This window comes from Nipponia nippon, unplaced genomic scaffold (genome assembly GCF_047370975.1).
Source record: "Nipponia nippon isolate SJK-2023a ecotype South Korea unplaced genomic scaffold, ASM4737097v1 scaffold_1, whole genome shotgun sequence".
Taxonomy (NCBI): Eukaryota; Metazoa; Chordata; class Aves; order Pelecaniformes; family Threskiornithidae; genus Nipponia; species Nipponia nippon.
This window is the reverse complement of record NW_028262290.1, coordinates 3190295-3211583: the sequence shown is the minus strand read 5'-3', so window position 1 is coordinate 3211583 and position 21289 is coordinate 3190295. Positions and strand designations below refer to the sequence as shown.

The window sequence follows — 21289 nt, the reverse complement described above, 5'->3', positions numbered from 1 at the left end:
GTGGATATTTCAACCCAAGTAAAAAATTATTTGCCCTCTGCAGGCTGTGCTAACAGAATATGAACTCGTCTTTCACTATCTCTAACTCTGCAGGAAGAAAGAGGCAAAACTGTTGAAGTTGGTCTGTTTTCTGGGGTGAGGGAGGATGAATTTTGCTCTGTTGACTCAAAACGTCGATCTTTAACCTATTCAAATACCCCATTTCATTTCCAGTACATGGGAATGGCAAAAGAAGTAAAACCAAAATTAAAAAGCTAATATTTTGTCTAATAACAGGAGGTGAGATCTGCATATTAATTGATTAAGCTCAGAAAGGCTTCTGAAAAATTAGTAAAAGTATTGCTGTTATCATGGTGGTCCAAAAGCTGAAAAGGGAGGGAGCGGTTTATTCTATTTATTTATTTCTTCCTCCTGCTGTCACCCACAAAACAAACAAAAAAATAACACCAGTGTGAGTTCAGCATTTCCCAGATAAACATCTTAGAATAAATTTATTAAAAGACCAAGCATGACAGTATTTTTACACATGGCAATATCCAGCTACACTTCTGCTAGTGCAAAATTTTCTTGCTACAAATAGAGTGCTTGCTGGAAGATGCAGATGGCTTCCAAAATGGGACCGTACACTTTTCACCTGAGGCACCAAATTAAAAGCAGTGCATGCGGTGGGGAGAAGTCTCATTTTTACAATATCTAGTCACTGGCAGAAGACAACAATCATATCTCTGTTTACCCAGGTCTGTGCTCTGAATGGCATAAAGATTGTGGGATGTTACTGCAGACCCTCTTTCCTTGGAGTGAGCATGCAAGGACCTGAGTTCACGCTGTGGTAACCAACTACTCCTGTTCCTCACCTCCCCTGAAGATGTTACAGCCATGTTGTTTAACCAGCTGGACCTAAAGCTGATGGGCAAATCTGCAAACTGGAGATGGGAACAAGGATATGTGGGAAAGCTGGGGCTCCCATGCAACCCAGTTTTCACCCTCAGAGAGACCAGCAGTGAGTGGGCTCCCTTGGTCTTGTTTCCTTGACTCACCATGACACCAAGGAGAGATCAGAAATTGCGAGCTCAGACATGAAAGCATGAAACCGTGACATAAGAAGCAGCAGCAGTAAGAGACCTTAAAGAGAAGACAGTTGGTTATCCTCCAGATGACATCTTTCCTTGTCCCCGTGCTTGCTTCTCCTGGAGGATCCATCATTTGCCACAAATAACTAATCATTGCTCCATCATTTCATGGCCTAAAATTAACAGCCTATTTCCAACGGCTGATATCTTGACATGGGAAGATGCTACTGCTTTGGCCCAGGTTTCTGGCCATCTCAGACCTCTGGTGAGGGCAATTGGGAGGAAAACACTGAAAAGAAAAACTTGTCTGACAGATTGATTTGTAGTGACCATTAGAAACTTCTCAGGCATGTGAAGGAATACTCCAAGGACCTCTCTAAACAGGGAAGGTGGTCAAAAGCAGATGAATTTATAATCATTGGAGAGTTCTGCAGTTCATCACCAGCTTTTGTAATTTATCACAGAGATGTCATGTATCTGGAGCTTTGGGCTTCTTAAGGGTGAGATCTGTCACATAAATACAGTTATTAATGCAGCAAGTGTATTATACAGTTAAATGCAAATGTTGCAATCTGGCAACCCATTTTCACTGCCAAACCTAGAAGGTTTTTCATGTCAGAAATAGATGCCAGCAGCGATAAATGGAGAATAGATAAAGTTAATCCGATCACTTTGAGTTGAACAGGGAAGGTATTACTTTGAAGGGTTTAACATATTAACGGAATCAAAACGACATTTCAAAATATTTATGGAAATCTTTTTTTTTAAGCTTATACAAGCAGTATAACAAAACCATATAAAATATTATTAAATCCTACCCTTAATTAAACATGCTGACACTTAAAAGCTTCTGTCTGATTTACTTTCAAAAATCTTCTTTCAGTAAATTACAACTTTAAAATATCTTTCTGCTCTAAATGAATCTGCATTCCAGAGGAATTAAAACCTTTTTAACAGAAGCTTTTTTTAAAAAAAATAAAAAATTTTAAGCTATACATCCAACTTAGTTTTATGTCAATTTAGAAAAGCTGAGGGGCATGGATTCATCCACCTCCCCAGCAGGTTGATGAGGCTCCTAGCCATGAGGACAACCACTCAGCATCCCTGGAGCACATGCAGAGGAAGCTGGGCATGTCCAAAGGTCATTTCAGTCCAGCTAAGCTACAAATGACCCCACAACTCACAAAAAAGCCAAGGGTTACTTCTGCTTCTTACTGTAATACCAGTTAGGTGGGAAGAAACTGAGTTGTCTTAATCATTCAGTCTAAAGCTAAACTACCAGTGGTAATTATCCCATTTGATTCAGGGGGACACCTAGTGTCACTTCAGCTGTCCTAGGGTGCCACCAAGCCTACAGCTGTTGTTTCAGAAGTGACTGAACAGCAAGTCCTGTGCCAAAACTGCCACATGTATGTCTCAGACACCCTGGGGCATCTCAATAGCCTCAAGAGTCATCTGTCTTATCAGGATGAACTGAAGCTTGACAGACACCATAGACCAAGCTCACGTAGACACCTACCTTTACCCACCATAACAAAGGTGATATGAACAACCTGTGTCAAGCAAGCACCATGGCTGGGTCTAATCCGTCATAGACTTAATGACTATGTCCTGAATGCCCACATGTTTCAAAAGTGCTTCTACAAATCCAGCAAACCACCTCAGACTGAGCCTGAGTGGACTGAAGTGCTCATTGCCATTCTTCAAGCTTGGACAGGGATGCTGCCCTTCCCAAGAGCACCCCAAATAGGGCACCCTGCATATGTCGCACTGGTGGTGCTTCGCCATAGGTATGACTTGATTTCAGGGTTGTGTGATGGCAAAATAAACTGATGAAGTGATTTTACTCACCTCCAAAAAATTCTCTGGTGATGTGGCAAATTGCCCAGGGAAGAGTGAGGAAGATGGAGTTCCTTCTAATCCCAGCTAAGAATATGGCAAACCATATATGCATTTTGGCACAATTTGCATGTCCGGGGAAAACAAGTGCCCTGTGAGTTTACTGTTTGGCCAAAAGCCAGATATGAGCAGCAATCCAAAAGCTGCACTTTTGGCCTCTTCCAGGGCTGTTGCCTTTGTCTCTCCCCGAAGCAGCTCAGATCTCAAACTAAGTTTTCTGTTTGGAAAATACTTCAAAACTCCTTTGCAGTCCTGCAGCGTAATTAGTTCTGCTGCATAGCCCTAATAAAAGCATTAAAGTATTATACGTCAAAAAGCACGCACTTTGTCAGTGTTTCACAGACAGTGATCACTTCATAGATATATGTATATATAAAAAATATATATATTCACTAGTACTGCTCAGAGGTGACACTCTGGCTATGGCGACAGGAATTCTTTGCCATGGACCATCTTAACTAGGATTCAAAGACAGGAGGTTCTGTGTCCTTGTGGGTTCTCTGGTGGTGATCTTGTAGTGTCCAGATGTCTGATTTTTCCAAGGGAATGGAAGGGTGTTATGATAGAGAGCACTGACTATCGCCATATCAGTTCTATCAGAAAAGGAGATTTATTTGCACACACTGTACAGATGTAGAGCTGAGCCCTCTCTCAGCTGCGGAAAAAAAAAATCCCTACATATTTCTATAACGTGCACATTTTTTAAAAAAGTAATGTCAATGGGAGAAGGGAGGTCGAAGCCAAAATTTGAACTTTTCCTCAAATCAGGAGAAATCAAAACATTTTGCAGTATGGACACACTCAAAAATCTCATCAGTGCTAAAAGCCCCCAAAATACCCTTCTTATAACTCCTCTCTAAGCAGGCAAATTGTCCTGCTAGTGACTGGTAAAGGATCCAAAAATGCCACAGAATGAAGACTCATGGGCTACATCCCAGACACACTTAACAAAGGGTAGTAAGCTTTGACTGTAACTCAATGCAATATTGTTCTTGACCTTGCACCTGCAACAAGCTAAGGCCAAATGTTCAATGAGGAGATATTGGACAAGCATTGGAACAGGCTGCCCAGGGAGGTGGTTGAGTCTCCATCCCTGGAGGTATTTAAAGAACGGATAGATACGGTGCTTGAAGACACGGTATAGATGGACTTGGCAGTGATAGGTTGATGGTTGGACTCGATGATCTTAAGGGTCTTTTCCAACCTTGACGATTGTATGATTCTATGATTCTATATACTCCCCACTGGGGTGAGCAATGCAGGAAGCCTGGTTTGGAGAGCACGGATTGCTGCTGTGGTCAACCAGCCTCCACAGAAAGGGCATCAAGGACCCTTCATGCTGCTAAATGCTCAGTCTCATGACTTCGAGGTAGCCATCAAATGCTGATTGCAACCTGCACGACCACCTTTCTTTTCTTTAGGTCACAATAAAAGTGAGTGAAGTTGTCAAAAAATACAAGTCTTCCCCCCCCCCCCCAAAAAAACCCCAAACAAAACCTAGCTTTACATTTTTTCTTATTAAATTTTCTTCTCAGGGAAAATAAATCTGGTGGTACACAGGGATGCTTTATCCTCACGGTAACATTAAAAGGGGATGCCTCTGAACACAAGCCTACACAAGCCTCTGTGTTTAGCTGGGCAAAGGCATCCTTCACCCCTGATGTGTTGGGTCAGTGATGAAAAAACATGGGCAAGACTGATACAGGGAAGCATGTCATGCTTCTCAGAGAGCATTGCTCAGGTTACAGGAATGCTTTCCTTTCCAGACTCTTTTTTTGAGGGTGTTGGGAGACAAACTAGACATACTGACTCACAAGACTGGTTTTCACTGTCTCTTATAGACAGTGATTTATCTGGGCATTTAAATTTAGTTGCCTAAATTAAAAGCTAGTTACCTTCAGTCCCTAATGTCAGAGAAACCCCTCATCCCAAATCCTCTGGCTAAGGAGGCAGATAAATTCCTTGGGAGTTGGATTATTAAACCAAAGGTCAGGAAAAAAAAAAAGGTGATTTTTCTTGCAACATATCAGTACTTAACAAGCTGTTTGTAGCCAAGCATCACTGGAGAAAGCTGTCAGTGTTGCCTAATGGCCCTAGCTCCTCACCCCAGCTCCATGCACTTTTCCTTTTGCTCCCATTCCCTTCCCAGTTAATCCAGGGTCAGTTGCATTCAGCCGACTCCATCTAGAGCTTCTCATGGGCATTTACATTTCACTTGCCAGGACTTACAGTTCCAAGCACATAGCACACAAGTATTTGTGCTGGCTCTGGGAAGATCTTTGACCAAGATTATTCACTGTTGGTCTTCATATATACCCTACTCACACACCCACAGCCAAGTCTGTCTCACTGACTAGAGTTGGCACTCCATTTGGGATGAACTCTCCCAAATTCATTTGCCACAGATACAGCCCTTATTCTGAATGACTCAGCTATCAAAGGGAGAGAAATCATTTCTGAAAAGGGAATAGTCCAATTTGACAGTAAGAAGCCTGCCCTCATCTGATGACCTTATAAGTCCTGTGCATAAGATGCAAAAAGTCTGCATGAATATGAAAAGGAGTCAGGCAATTTTGTTTTTTTCTGTTTTAGCAGGACCCTGCAGCTAGGTAAGTAAATACTTTTGCAGCATGCAGACTATGGTAGCTAAATGTCCTATGTGGCAAGACCACTATTCACCATAAACCCCTATTCTCAAATATTCTGCCTCCCGTCACCTGCCTAACAGTCTCATCTTAGGCAGAGTGATGGTCACCTAGTTAGTATGAAAGTAGAAAGTGTAGCAATTTTACTATTTAGATACCCACAAATACTATCGTTTTTCTAATAGCCAAGGCTATAAACCTACCAAATGTTCACTCGTTGCTCCCCAACCATCTTCAAAGTTAGAGGATGTTCAAGGATAAACATGCATCAGCCTTTGAAGGAAAGGGATCAAGTGGCAAAGGAGGAAAATTAAGCCATGATTTGCAGCCGGGGAAGCAGAAAATGCTGCCCCAAAGGTCTCACCTGAAGAGCTGACCCTCTGCTTGCTCCTGAACATTGAGATATATGAAGCACTGCCAGCTCTCGTGATTCATGGCATACTGCTTTTTGCTGGTGCAGCTCTCACGAGAGACAGGCAGAGATGCTTCTAGAGTATTCAAGGCTGCTTGCTTGGATCTTTCGATGAGATCAGGGGCAATGCGAAGGACACACAAGTGTTAAGACAGGATGAAAGAATAAGAGAATTGAGGGGAAGACAGCTGTTGGTCCTCCTCTGCTTGGCACCCTGCAACTTGTTCTGTCTGGAGATGCAACAAGCCAAATAATGGAAGAAATCAGGACAGACCTTCTGCTAGAGCATGGGGAGAGGAGATGAACCAGGAGGGTGGAAGGAGACAGCTGGAGGAATTCTGGGGCTGACAACAGGGGCAGGGAAGCACAGTTAAAATAAAAATAAGCTGCATTGAGCTATCTGGACAATTAATGATAATTCTGAGATCAAAAATAATTATTGCAATTAGTGCATTACGCATCTATTTATGTAACTGCTCAGGAAAGAAGAAAATTATCTAGCCATGTTTTTGAAGTGTTCTGAAGAGTCAGGGAATTGATTCTTAAATAAAAAAAGAATAGTTTAGGAGTGCACGCACAATAGCTGTTCTGGGTGATAGAAAGGCTTTCCTGGGTTAAGGATCTCCAGTAGTTACTGGGGTAGTTTATGCTACAAATAATTTTGTACATGTAAACATCTTTTCTGATTACATCAGTCTCCAGAGGCTGACTTTTTACTCTTACATCCTCTCCAATCTCCTAAATTTAGTTCCAAATCTTCTGACTATTATTACTATTACTATTTTTAATCCTCAAGTTTGCAAAACAGAGCATATGTGAATTAGGGCAGATCTGACGCACTGATGAAAGCAATGGATTGGAGAGAGGAGAGAGACTCCAAACGAATCTGGGAGTTTATGTTGCATTGAGAAGGTCAGTCAAGTCCATCAGGCAAATTACAGTGCATAAAGCCAATATAAAGAAATAGAAACTAAATTCTCCCCCTTGTTCACAGCCAAATCTCAGCAGGAACTGCAGTCATATACACGAAATCAGAGCCACATCCTAAGTATTTGATTTTTGCATGCAAGCTGCATTAAGGGAAGCAGCTTTAATAAATTGTGCTACATTTAGAAAAGCCATTTTAATTCTCTAATTAGCATGCGTACAATGAAAGCTAACTGTGCGTGTTTGTGTATACACATATCTAGAAGAGAGTTTAATGAACTGTATCTATTGCAAGTGAAACCGAAGTTTCATTTTCTCAGTTTTTTGCCGTGTGATGCTGTGATGCAGGTTTCAACACAACACACTTTTCTGCCTATAAAACATATTCTTGCTCCTTCTCTCTTTTTTTTCCTCTTGGATTCATAGTCTTTGGCAAGGCGGGGGGTGGAGGGGAAGCATCCTACTCTGGCTTCATGTTAAAAATAAATAAAAAAAACCCCAACAACAAAAAACAACCAACCAAAAATAACAACACATACACAACCACAGAAAACCTTCTTTCACTGTGGGACATCATTTTCTGTTATCTACCTACCATTCCCTGCCACCTGAAACCAGCACCAGCAAAGCTTTATGTGATCAATACACGCCCTGCCATCATTAATCACCGACAGAAAGGAACAAAATGAAGTAAGCCTGACAAAAATGAGTCCAGCTATAAAAAAGGGACAGAAGAAAGGGTGTGGATAGATGAGGAAAAAAATGAAAAGACTGGGACAAAGAGAGATCTGCAACAATTCAAAACAAACTCACAGTCCATCCTGCAGCTCTTGAGTATCATTTGATGTCCCCAGAGATCGAAGGCTTCTTTCCAGAGAGGTCACTGTCAACAGAAGAGAAAGAAAAGTTAAAGAAGCAGTACACTTTCTCAGAGAAAAAAAAAATATTGGATTTTCATTCATTTGTTTGTCTTTTAACTTATTTTCTTTCAAAACAACACAATGAAGTAGTGTTTGGGTAGGTAACGCATGAGACAAAGTGAAGAACATCTGGCAATGCCTGTTACCCCAAAATGGATAAATTGGGGCCCTTGTGAATCCACTTGTCATGTGCAATGACGTGACGGGGCACGACTGTTTGTAATAGCAAGAAAACCTCCATCCCGTGGACCTTGCACAGATCTCTGACTCCGCCAGCCCCAAACTTTCTAACTCTTCATATTACGGCAACTGTGTGAAATTCCCAGGGCTAGAAGCAGTTGTGCTTTCTGCCAGTAGATCCAGGCAGCACTCCTGGGAGTGGGAAACCACTGCTTATCCTCCTCAGGAGGTCCGTGTCTTGAGGCCCCACAGAACCGCGCATGGAGCATCTCCAGCTGGAAACATGCCCTCAATGAAGAGACAAGAAATTGCATAATAACTATTCATTGCTCTGAACAGCAATTAAGAGGCAGAACACTGTTGTGCATTCTGATACCTTCTATCTCATTGTTGAAGACTTTAACATTCCAAATCTTTTCTATGTTTTGGCTAAGATAAAATGGGCTGCTCCACTGTGATCATCTTCTGTGTTTGAGTGAGAGAGCTTCTTGGGTGTTTCCGTGAGGGGAGGAGAATACTCTACCCTAAGAGCAGCTGGAAGATGGAAATGTGGTTTATTTTGCAATACACAGTGACTTCAGATTTAAGAATAGTGTGTGTGTGTGTGTGTGTGCGCGCACACATAAAAAAGTGGCAGAAATCTAGGAGTAATGTTGCCTTTTTACACCCTTGAATGCTCACATTCTCAAATTCACTCTCAGATTAACAGCAGGTCACTACTTTTGGACTCAGCATACCAAGTATGCAAAGTACTTCAAGATCTTCCACAATGGAAGATGCTATATAAATGACATTCTTAATATTTACATGTGGGATTTTCTCAGGACGGTTCCAGTTGTAAAAACTCGTAACTTGCTATCAGTCACACTTCAATATTTAAGGAAGGAAAAAAGAACAGATTCGAAATATGGCTCAATTATTCCCATAGAAACTTAAGAAATCCTCTATTTTAATGACTCTGCAGACTTGGAATTGGCCTGTAACTTTGAACAAGTCACTTTAATATTTTTCCACTGACAGACAAAATCCCCTCTTCTCTTCTGGGCTTCTCTGGGTTGACAACAAAAGTCACCAAACAGTGTAAAAAGCAACTAATGTGCCTGGACAACATGAGCATTCAAAACAAGTCTGAATACCACCGTATATTTTCACCCCACTTGCTAGATCTCAATAACACATTTTAGTGTAGAGTCTGGCAATTCAGTAAGTAAGCCTCAAGGAATTGTCTGTAACTGAGCTAATAATTATTATCCTTTGCTGGATGCACAATGTTTTAAAGAATAAATTGAGAGTTTTCACTCAATAACCATTTGCTTCTCTAGGAGAACAGCATTGATCCTGCAGAGATCTCACAGATATTATAATTCCCTCTCTTCCCCCCCCTCTGAAATCCTAACAGATCAATCTCCCATGCAACCTATATACGGTCTGTTTCAGAGACAAAGTTTTGCACAATCTAAAAACACTTCTGGGCCCATCGACCCTTCAGGACAAAGTGGACTGTGGTTCTTGGAGAACGGACAGCAAGTCAAGGAAGAGAAAGCACTTGCGTGTACACTGAATTTCTAAGATTGTGTTAATGTCATGTGCGCAACTCCAGAAGGATAAACAGCAGCTACAGCATCCAGGCACCTTTCTAACCTGAGCTGCAAGATCAGGACAATTCAAAGTGAAAGCTACTCTGCCAGCATCTTCCTACAAATGAAGACGAGCTTGATGGATGACAGATCTGATACACAGGCAGTTCTCTGCAGAAACAGTGCAGACCTCTGCTACTGCCTGCTTTGGAGAAGAACAGAGTAGGAAGCAGTTTTCCTATTGCACAAAACTGTTCAAGACTTCACATACATGCCGTTTCACATTGAGGCACATCCAAGAGCTTTCACATTTGTTAAATATTTTGGAAAAGACACATACATGCAAAAGAACCTGAGACAGGAATGCAAGAGAGAGCAAAATGCTTGTCAGTCATGTGAGAAAATGACTCAGATTTAAGTCCCTATCCTAAAATTTAACTAATATTTTAATTCGAGCATAATATTTACACACTTACATAAAGGTCAGTTATCCCAGAAGGACAAGATACACACTCTGGAAGAGCCAAAGGTTGGCATTTGATATGGCTCTTACCTGGGAAATAGCAGAACTGAGACTCAAACTTGAGTCTCCTGGATCTCGGGGGGACTGAGCTATTTTGGGATGGATCTAACTTGATTTGGCCAAGAATCACTCTATCAAAATCTGTGTAGTTCCTGTGCTGGATATGGAAAATCCCTCTCAATTTACCCATTCTGACCATGCGAGCAGTAACTCTATCAAAGGAGCAACACATCAAGCTGTGCTGGAGAAATGCTGTGAAGCCAGTGTTAAAACAGACATCTTTCTTTAAAAGCCTTGTACACTTAATTTTTAAAAGGCATACGCTAGTCCTCCAGGATGAGGCACATTCAGAAGAGATCACTGCTGTTGGAGCTGCACTGATTTACATAAACTGAGAGTTTGGCACCAGTGGTCTATGCCATTGCAATCCTTAAAATCAATGGGGGATAAGAAACCATCCTGAGATGGCAATGGAGACTTTATCACACCTGGGGGATGTTGAAAAATCCTTTGCTCAGCCTCTCAGATCAAGGTAATGGGATTGTGCATGGCACCAACCCGTCACGGGGAGTCATTAATGAGCAAGTAACAGGAATTAGAGAGGGAGGAGACCCATTAGAGCACTCAGGTTCTCCATCTGGCCAGAACAAGTCTGATTCCTCCAGTATATCCTCCACTGATCAGCCCTCTAGACATGATGCACCAAACCAACCCCTTTTTACGAGTGTTATTTATTTTACTTATTTATAAGGCATTTACTGAGAGGCAGCTAAAAGCCGTACTTCAAAAGAAATGCAAAACCTTCATAAAAGTAAGTAGAAAAAAAATGCCATCAATAAGACAAATTCAACCAGTACTTGAGCTTATTTTTGTGTTGTTGGTTTTTTTTTCCCCAAAAGGAAACAACAACTAAACAAAAACCCCATAAAACTCACATAAGTCACAGCACTATCAAACTGCCCTATGCTCAACAGGGACAGCCCCCAAAGAATTAGAGAGAAAGAAAGCAGATGCAAAGAATAGGAAAAAGCTCTCTCTACCCCTTGACACTTCTGTAAGAGATGAGATAAAAGAAAAGTCTTTACAGACTTTAAGTCCATGACCTGGCCAGAGAGTGATCCAGTAGCACATAAACAGAACCAACTGTCCTGGCTAAGATTTTTATTCAACATATGAGGAAGATTTCCATTTTTGTAGCAGAAAAAAGGGAGCAGGAGGCATTTATACATGAAATCAGCCAAGATCAGCTCAGAGCTACAAAGATATCCCTGCATCAGGAGGCAAGTCCTGAACGGCCCAAGAAGAATTTAAGTCACCCGAAAGGCTTAGACTCCTGCAAAAAGAGTAAGGAGAGCAAAGAGGGACAAAGTATGCAATGCTTATTACTTTTGTAGTGTTATTCAATAAAAATCAATGATGCTTTGAAATCCCAGTACAAAGTTGACTGCTTGTTTCATTAAAAATAGTCATTCTCCAAAGACAGAAAAAATATAGCTGAGACTGCTCACAACCTGGCATTTTGGGGATTCAAACAACAAAGGCACAACATGGGGAGCTCATGACACCTTTAGCATCCCAAGGGGGAAAAGAGCATTTCGGGTGCATAGTTTGGTCTCCAAATGCATTGAGGAACCTGGAAAACAGCAAAGGGGCCAGGGTAAGGCAGGAAAAGAGGGAAAAGGGGAGCTGTGATTGGATTTATGCAACGCTGAAGGATGTTCAACACACCATGCCCAGCGCAACAGGAGTACAAACCATCATCTGGTGAACATCTGCAATGCAGCCACTCATTCCTTGCTCAGCCGCTTGCATGGTGGTACACAAACAACAGCAGTGACTTCTGCTACATGCTCTGAGATGGAGCTTGCTGGGTTTCCTGAAGAAACCATATGGTACAGCTGTACAGGGCAGAAGAGATCATGGGCATCCTTTCCCATTTTATAATCCTGAAAAGTTCTTTGCCTAACGTGGACTAGCTCTGCAAAATTTTAGCCATACACTCAGCATCCCTCTCTTGAAAAGCTGTACCCACTTTTGGGGAAAAGGCTATGAAGAAGCCACACACAAACCGAATGAAACTGACTTTAGCAGACAAAAAGTAATATGGGCGGTGAACAGAGCAACAACAGTAGAGTATCTTATGGGCATTTCTTCAACCTAAAAGCACTTTAAAAAGCATTATAAATTCATAGATTCATAGATTTTAAAGGCCAAAGAGAGCAATTCTGATTATCCAATCTGATTTCCTACCATAAAATTTTGTCCCATCACTCCTACATCAAGACTGTAGCTGGACTAAAGTATATCTTATAAAAATACATTAACATCTTGATTTAAAGGTTTGAAGCAATGACAAATCCATCACATCCCCTCAATAAGCAGCTCTAATGGCTAGTTATCCTCATACAGAAAGATTGAATTTGTCTAGCTTTGACTCCTATCTCCTGATCTCGTTATGTGCAAGAATGTTAGATTAATGAGCCCTATGTTATCTATTTGATGTCTTTCTTCCCAGAGAGGTACTTACACACCATGATCAAGTCCTCTTAGATGTCTCAAACAGAAGTTTAGATAGCATGCATTTTAAAGTCTGATTTGCAGACTTCAAACAGTTGTCATAACTCTTCTCTGTACCCTCTCCAATTTTGCAAAATAATTGTAAGTACAGGCACTGTCATTACCTGCTTCACAGAGCACTCAACACAGGCAACTCTTAACAGAAAGCACAGCGTCACGCACTCTGTACCATCTCAAGAGGAGAAACAAAGACCACCAGAAAGTGCTCAAAACCTAATTGAATGGATTAATGCAATTCTAACAAAGAATAAAAATAGAAATTGGATCGTGGCATTTCAAAAAAGATGCACCACTATCTTCAGGATTTCTCAGGATAAACTCCACTACAGCAGAAGTTGTGACTACAGCACACAGACATATCAAGTCAGCCCTAACCTGGCTAGCTTGGGTATTAATAACACACACAGACTCGTGAGCAGGTTGTAAAATGTCACACTGAACCCTTGGTTTGGTAGCAGAAGTGCTACTACCATTCATCACTACCATTGTCAAGGTAAAACTATTAGTGCTGGAGTAACCAAGATTGATGATAATACAGGTATTTCTGTGTGTTATAATATGGTTATACACTCATCTGTAAGCAAAGTACCAGTGATCACAGCTGGGAGGTTCATGCTGCCAGAGTGGCCACAAGCCCAGGTCACAGCACTGGAGTTTTCTCAAGGAAAAGCTCGGGAAAAAGAGCCTGGGGGTGCTGGTGGACACCAAGCTGAACGCGAGCCAGCAATGTGCCCTTGCTGCAAAGAAGGTGAATAGTATCCTGGGCTGCATGTCCTGGTTTTGGCTGACATAGAGATAATTTTCTTCCTAGTAGCTGGTACAGTGCTGTGTTTTGGATTTAGTATGAGAATAATGTTGATAACACACTGATGTTTTAGTTGTTGCTAAGCAGTGCTTACACAAGTCAAGGACTTTTCAGCTTCCCATGCTCTGCCAGGTGCACAAGAAGCTGGGAGGGGGCACAGCCAGGACAGCTGACCCCAGCTGACCAAACGGCTATTCCATACCGTATGATGTCATGCTCAGTATAGAAACTGGGAGGAGTTGGCTGGGGAGCAGTGATTGCTGCTTGGGGATGGGCTGGGCATCTGTCGGTAGGTGGTGAGTGGTTGCATCACTTGTTTTTCCTGAGTTTTGTTTTTCTCTCTCTCATTGTTTTCCTTACTATTATTATTATTAATTGCTTTGGTTTATTCTGTTTCAATTATTAAACTGTCTTCACCTCAACCCATGAGTTTTCTTACTTTTGCTCTTGAGATTCTCTCCCCCAACCCACTGGGTAGGAGGGCGAGTGAGTGGCTGTGAAGTGCTTGGTTGCCAACTGAGGCTAAGCCATGACATACATCCATGTTGCAGGAGGTCCTGAACTCAAGGTGATGATTGTCAAAAGTAAACTCAAGCCTACCAACCCCTTGTAGTCATAGAAAAATTGGTGCTTGGATTTTCCTGGCAGATGGAGCATACACAGTTCCTCTAAAGAAGACGACTGTTTCAGTTTTACTTCCCATCCTTCTTCTAGCAAGGATTCCTTGCTACAAGGACTGGGGCCTTACCCCTGGACACATGGGGAAATAATTACAGAAATAAGGAGGTACTAAGATCCTTTCTTTTCTCTGTCACCCAGTCCCCATAGACACAGAACAGACCAGAGAGTAAAATGGTCCAGGTGATTCAGAAGCAATTTCAAGGTCCACCATAAAATCAGCACCTGATCATTTTAGATCCCTGTCTGACACTAGTGAATTTTAGAACTGGGATACCATGACATTAACTACCATTCAGCAATGTTAGTTTATATCTATCTGCAAAATACATCCTTCCAGTCCAACTCAACAAAACTGATGAACCAGAGCATGTCTCCAAAGGAGGGAAGCACTCTGCATCTCTAGGGTCCAGGGAGACATGAGCACAAATAGCATCCACGCTCAATCTACAGAATGAAGAATAACAGAAGAGTTTTGATGTTGGTGTTTTTATAAGGGAGATAGATGTTTTGCAAGCTCATATGACAGGCTCTGAACGCAGCAGTGCTGCAACACATTAGAAAATGAGTCTGGCTTGTTCCACCTTTCTGCGCTCTAACTCCCTATTGTAACAGATGACACAATTAAAAATAGAAAAGGATGTGGTCTCAGCAAGGACTGGAATATATCTGTGCCTGTTTAATGGAACATATGGTGGAATATTTTTACATCTTATAAAGAACTGTGTATTGGACATGTGCTGGTGCTCGTGAGATGCAGCAGCAGAAAAACTGCATTAATATTTGCTCCCTGACAACAGGAGCTGCCATATACCGTGTACATGCACACGAGTCATTCAGCAGGACAGCACACAATTGACTAGGAAACCTTTCATTATACGCACCATTGGAGTTAATTCGGAAGACGTTGGCTGAAGTCTCCTGAAAAAGTTCCTGTAGTTCGCTGGGATCAATCTGGGTGGCTGTGAAGACAAAAAGGGAGAAGACATATTAATACTGGAGACCACTGATCGCTTTGAAAGGGGCTCACCTCCCAGATGATCCTTTGAAGGGGGATGCAGGTTCCTCCTCACTGCAGAAATTTAGCCCGAGTAGGTGGTCTGATGTAGCCTTATACAGTGTCTTATCATGCAACTTGCACTGGACAGGCAAATACCTACCCAGCACCACCAGATGTGGCCCACATGGACTGAGACAGCATTGGTAGGAATTACTAGCAATTGGAATATAAATGATTTCTGCTCATTTATCAACCGGGAGTATCAGAGCCATGAATGAACAAGAAACTGCAAGCACAACAGCATGGTTAACCATTGCTTTCCAGAGCAGGAGGGCATGCAAGCAGGTCCTGCCTTCAGAAAAGGGGAGGAAGCAGTGAGCAGAGTTGCAACTCCTCTGTGGGCTCAAAACTTTTGGGGCAGGAGGGAGATGGGAGCCCAGATGGGTCCTCCACACAGTCATCTTCCAGCCCCCAAGAGAGGCTCCCCTTCTTCTTGTTTCTTCCTGAGAGCCCAACTGCAAGGGTCAACGTGTCAGTGCCAGGAATTGCTGTTGCCGCTGCCCAGATTATAGAATCATAGAATCGTCAAGGTTGGAAAAGACCCTTAAGATCGTCGAGTCCAACCGTCAACCTATCACTGCCAAGTCCATCTATACCATGTCTTCAAGCACCGTACCTATCTGTTCTTTAAATACCTCCAGGGATGGAGACTCAACCACTTCCCTGGGAAGCCTGTTCCAATGCTTGACCATCCTCTTGGTGAAGAAATTTTTCCTAATGTCTAACCTAAACCTCCCCTGGTGCAGCTTGAGGCCGTTTCCTCTCGTCCTATCACTTGTTAGTAGGGAGAACAGACCGACCCCCACCTCGCTACAACCTCCTTTCAGGGAGCTGTAGAGAGCAATAAGGTCTCCCCTCAGCCTCGTCTTCTCCAGACTAAACAATCCCAGTTCCCTCAGCCGCTCCTCATAAGACTTGTGCTCTAGACCCTTCACCAACTTCGTTGCCCTTCTTTGGACACGCTCCAGCACCTCCATGTCCTTCTTGTAGTGAGGGGCCCAACAATGAACACAGCACTCGAGGTGCGGCCTCACCAGTGCCGAATACAGGGGCACCATCACCTCCCTGGTCCTGCTGGCCACACTATTCCTGATATAAGCCAGGATGCCATTGGCCCTCTTGGCCACCTGGGCACACTGCTGCCTCATGTTCAGGCGGCTGTCAACCAACACCCCCAGGTCCTTTTCCACTGGGCAGCTCTCCAGCCACTCCTCCCCCAGCCTGTAGCGTTGCATGGGGTTGTTGTGACCGAAGTGCAGGACCCGGCACTTAGCCTTGTTGAACCTCATGCAGTTGGCCCCGGCCCAACAATCCAGCCTGTCCAGGTCCCTCTGTAGGGCCTTCCTACCCTCCAGCAGATCGACACTTCCACCCAACTTGGTGTCATCTGCAAACTTACTGAGGGTGCACTCAATCCCCTCATCCAGATCGTCAGTGAAGATATTGAACAGGACCAGCCCCAACACTGAGCCCTGGGGAACACCCCTTGTGACCGGCCGCCAACTGGATTTGACTCCATTCACCACCACTCTCTGGGCTCGCCCATTCAGCCAGTTTTTAACCCAGCGTAGATTGCACCCATCCAAGCCGTGAGCAGCCAGCTTCTCCAGGAGAATGCTGTGGGAGACAGTGTCAAAGGCCTTACTAAAGTCCAAGGAGACAACATCCACAGCCTTCCCCTCATCCACTAAGCAGATCACCTTGTCATAGAAGGAGACCAGGTTAGTTAGTGGTTTAGCCCTATTCTGCCTCTCACCTGGCTCAGCTTTTGCAGATTTCCCAGGAGCTGCTCTACCTGAAACTCTGGTCAAGCCCAAAAGCACTGCAAGGCTTGTCCACCCGACACAACAGCGCATTCAAACAGCCACTGCTATTAGCAAGCCGCTCCTCTGAGCCAAAGCATTACAGAAACTCGAACAGGGGCTACGATTCATATTTTCAAGTCAGCAGACTATAACTACAACGTATTCTGCATCCCTTAACCAGATTATCCTAAGCTGTTAAAACACCATGCGCCCATTCTGCATTTGCAAGAGCGGAAAGTCAGCAATGGAGCAAGGTGAAAACCATGAATATTGTACAAAACAAGAAGCCCGCTTGATGCACTGCTCAGATTAGTCCTAAGGATGCATCTCCTGGTGCTTGAGGACAAGCTCCACATCCAAGCAGCACAAACAGGTGATTTTCTACCGCTTCTCACACATCTCACCCACAGCAGCACTCATGTGAGACGATTCAGCCCTGTACCAGCCATAAATAAAGTCTTGGATCAGTGTGTCAGGTTGACACAAATCCAGGGCATTAAATGGTGTTTAATCCAAATGCATAGGGGTTCAGTGCTAGAGATTTTCCCACTCTTCTCTTCCTGCAGTTCCTCTTAAATCAGCTGTCCCAGGCACTCCTTTCCTTTGCTTTATATATGAGGCTATATAACACAAGAAATTAGCCTGGGCTTACCTGTCCCCCAGGAATTTCACTTGTTACTAATAAGATACAGCTTTCATGAAATCTGGGAGGCTTTTCTTGGCTTTTCAGTGTGTTGACAAGCTCCTAGTTAGTAATATGGGAGGATGGGTGGCCAGGACATGGCTTCAGCTTGGCTAAATTTCCAATTGCATGTGCTGAGAGGACTGGTCCACACAATTTGTGATTGAGGTGTTTTGGATGGGTGTTTGTTTTTTTGTTTGTTTGGTTGGGTTTTTTTTGTTAGGGAGAGAAGGGTTTATTTGCCTATTTATTTCCATTCTTTCCTTAGAACACTGAATTTGCTTCAACAGACTTTTAGCCTGGCCCAGTGACCCTGAGTCCGTATGCACTTAGGTACTTTGCTAAATGAAGCCTCAGATGAACCATGATGCAACCAAACCAAGGGCTAGAAACTCTTTCAACTCCTCAATTATAAGCACCCAGCTAGGAACAGTATTGCATTAACCCCTCCCAATATGGACTGCAGACTTCAATGTGTTCCCACACAGGGACACGCCTGCAGATTCACAGCATCCAGCAGGAACCCCTGGGGAGTCATTCAAAATGCCAAAACCACCCCAAAAGCAAAGATGAAATATCCTAAATGTTGCAAAAGGCAGGAGAAACACCAATTTCATTGCACAGACCATGCACGCCTGCATTCTGGAGTCCCTGCAACACCATAAGAAAGAAACACTGAGCAACACTGCGTGTCCAGAATTGGTCCACAAAGTTAAAAACTACCGAGAAATTCAGGTGCTAATTTGGGAGGCTGGGATTCCCCTGGGTGGCCATGGGGAGACCAATTTGCTCACCCTGTACCGCATTTCCCTAATGGAAAAGAGGCAAAACTCAATAGGACAATGTGTGAGGATCATACTCTGAAGACATGGAAATACTTTTTAAGCCTCAGAATATTTATTTTAGCCAAATGCAAGAAGACTGTAAAATGATGAACTCCCCCTCAACGGCCTGAAATCTCAATCCATAAATATCTAACAGAGAGCGCCACGACAACCCCACACCTCAAACAAGTGCAAATTAAATGAATAAATAAAGGCAGATGCAACCTTTGGCCAGAATTTCCAAACAATTACTTTGAAAATGCAATGCTCAGGGAATGGCTTAGCTGAGAAAACTGCATTGAATCTGGCTTGCAATTGCCTGCCCCTGGACTTTTATTTCACGTTACAGCATGCTGCCAGTTCTGATTTTATTTTATTTTTGTTTTAGAAAAGAAAAGAAAATAGTAACAAGAAGCTTGTTTTAACTGCTCCAATTTCAAGCTTCCACACATCAAGCAGAAATGTTGTAACTATTCATGGAGGATTCAGCAGTTCAAGCAGACAAGCAAAACAATTTAAAAACAGCAGCAGAAAGCAAAGCAAAAATGCATCTGTACTGCCAAGCTAAGTGAAGACATACCAAGACTGCAAAAGAAAGTGAATGTGAAGTACATTTGTGTCTACTAAAAAATTAAACATCTTTGACTACATAAAGGGAGTGCTAAAATATTACGATTCCCCAAGAAGGAATATGAGGTTGCCGATATCCAGTAAATACTTTGTATGCCCCACTGCTAATAGAGTTCAGGCCCACAACTGGGGAAAGGTGACTTTTACTCACACTGTGGGTCCTGAAAGCTGTGAAGGGTTTTTGGTGGATACACTACAGAATCCTATGTGAAAATCACTTCTCCTCCACTTCCTTAACTGGATATTTCCAAAAACATTTTTACAGGTTCCAGCTATTTTCCCCCATTTGCTTTCCAGCAGAATGCCCTTGGCAGGAGACAGGAAAACCCAACTTCTGCTATCAGCTCAACCTTCTCCCCACCTAGCAAATACTGATGACGTGTTATATTTATTGCAATTGTTAAAGCAGCAGCAATCAACACTGACATTTCTGATATTTTCCTGCTGTTTCTTAATTCTTCTGTCTTTGGCCTGAAAAGCTACAGGTGAGTGCAGCAAATGGAAAGAGTGAGCTTTTAAGTACATTCTCTACCAAAGCAAAGTGTTTTTATATGTGCTCTGGCCACCTGCAACGGGAGACCTCAGCTGCAAATGTGAACTTAAGGAAATGTGCAGCTTGAGATAGAGCCACTACCTTGTAACCCACCTTGCTGCACTCCTGGAAATGCATTTATTGGCTTTTCTTTTTCTTGTTGTGGTTCATGCGTTAATTTTATTTATTGCACCAAAAATCCCTTTCCTTCACAAGAAAAATAGTTGCATGCCATCATCTGATAACTGCCTGTGTGTAGTACGAGATATTCCTTGTCCGACAATGCTGACAGCGAACTGAGGAGGGACGGAGAGGGAGGAGGAGGAGTAGACATCCCTTTCACCAGACTTTGCTGCCCTCTCCCTGTTGTTAACCCTCCCCATCTTGTCATCCCAGCAAACTGCCTCAAAATGAACCTTGAAGGGAATATGTCCACCAGTAAATAAAACAGATTGAGGGAACAAACCGTATTTTATTGTTAGCTGGCTACTCAGCTCTGTATTGCCAAGACAAACTCAGGAGCTGTTCCAGGAATAGTTTATCCCAGAAATTGCTTCCTTTAGGCAAAAATCAGTGAGATTGCACCAGGTTTAAATCCAGACATGCAACACCACCTCATACCTATCTGCTGGGTGGAGGTGGTATCCTGACCTCTGTGCTACCCCTAGCACTTTGGACTAGCACCAAAAAAAAAAAAAAAAAAAAGGAAACTGAATCATAGAATCATTTGGGTCGGAAAAGACCCTTAAGATCATCGAGTCCAACCATAAACCTAGCACTGCCAAGTCCAGCCCACCACTAAACCATGTCCCTCGGCACCACATCTACACGTCTTTTAAATACCTCCAGGGATGGGGACTCGACCACTTCCCTGGGCAGCCTCTTCCAGTGCTTGACAACCCTTTCGGTGAAGAAATTTTTCCTAATACCCAATCTAAACCTCCTCTGGTGCAACTTGAGGCCATTTTCTCTTGTCCTATCACTTGTTACTTGGGAGAAGAGACCAACACTCACCTTGTTACAATCTCCTTTCAGGTAGTTGTAGAGAGCAGTTGAGCACATTAAAAACCCATACAAGCCTCACACATGACTTTTGCAACCATTATTCCAGTGGAGACTCAGAGTGCTTTGCTTTCCATGTTTCAGTGCAGTTATAATCTCAACTTCATCACACTTCTGTCTACAGGAGCCACTCGGGACGAGGACTGGCCAATGGAGGGATGTGGTGTCAGTGCTTGGAGCAAAATATATCCTGGGAGCTTGTGGTCTGCTTCCCCCCATCTGGCTCAGGAGGGAGAAAATGCTGCTGATGCACATGGGCATCCCCGGGGCTCACAACCAGTCATCAGCTTCAACCACCCCCGACAGCGGTTGTGGCAGGGGAAGGAGAAATCCAAGCAAGGTGGCAAGCAGAAATGTCTTTCGGTTCCTCTTCAAAACAAGCCAAATGTGAAGCCTGAGCAGGCTTACAGGGTCTTGTCTCTAGTGACGTGGATATAATTAACACCCAAAAGGAATAGCTAGAGAGCCAGGACAACATGCA

The 21289-nt window shown here is 43.1% G+C and overlaps 1 protein-coding gene across 9 annotated transcripts in view; it reads right to left on the bottom strand.

Moving 5' to 3' along the window:
* TSNARE1 (t-SNARE domain containing 1) overlaps positions 1-21289 on the bottom strand; it is a 500311-nt gene that overhangs the window by 315021 nt on the left and 164001 nt on the right. For all 9 annotated transcript variants that reach the window (XR_015700647.1, XM_087739795.1, XM_087740277.1 and 6 more), the window contains 2 exons: positions 15098-15175; positions 7767-7836 (listed from right to left, as the gene is read on the bottom strand). Coding sequence is in view for 8 of the 9 variants with exons in the window: in XM_087739795.1 (XP_087595921.1) it covers positions 7767-7836; positions 15098-15175 (148 nt within the window). In the remaining variant the exon portion in view is untranslated. The remainder of the gene's footprint in view (positions 1-7766; positions 7837-15097; positions 15176-21289) is intronic.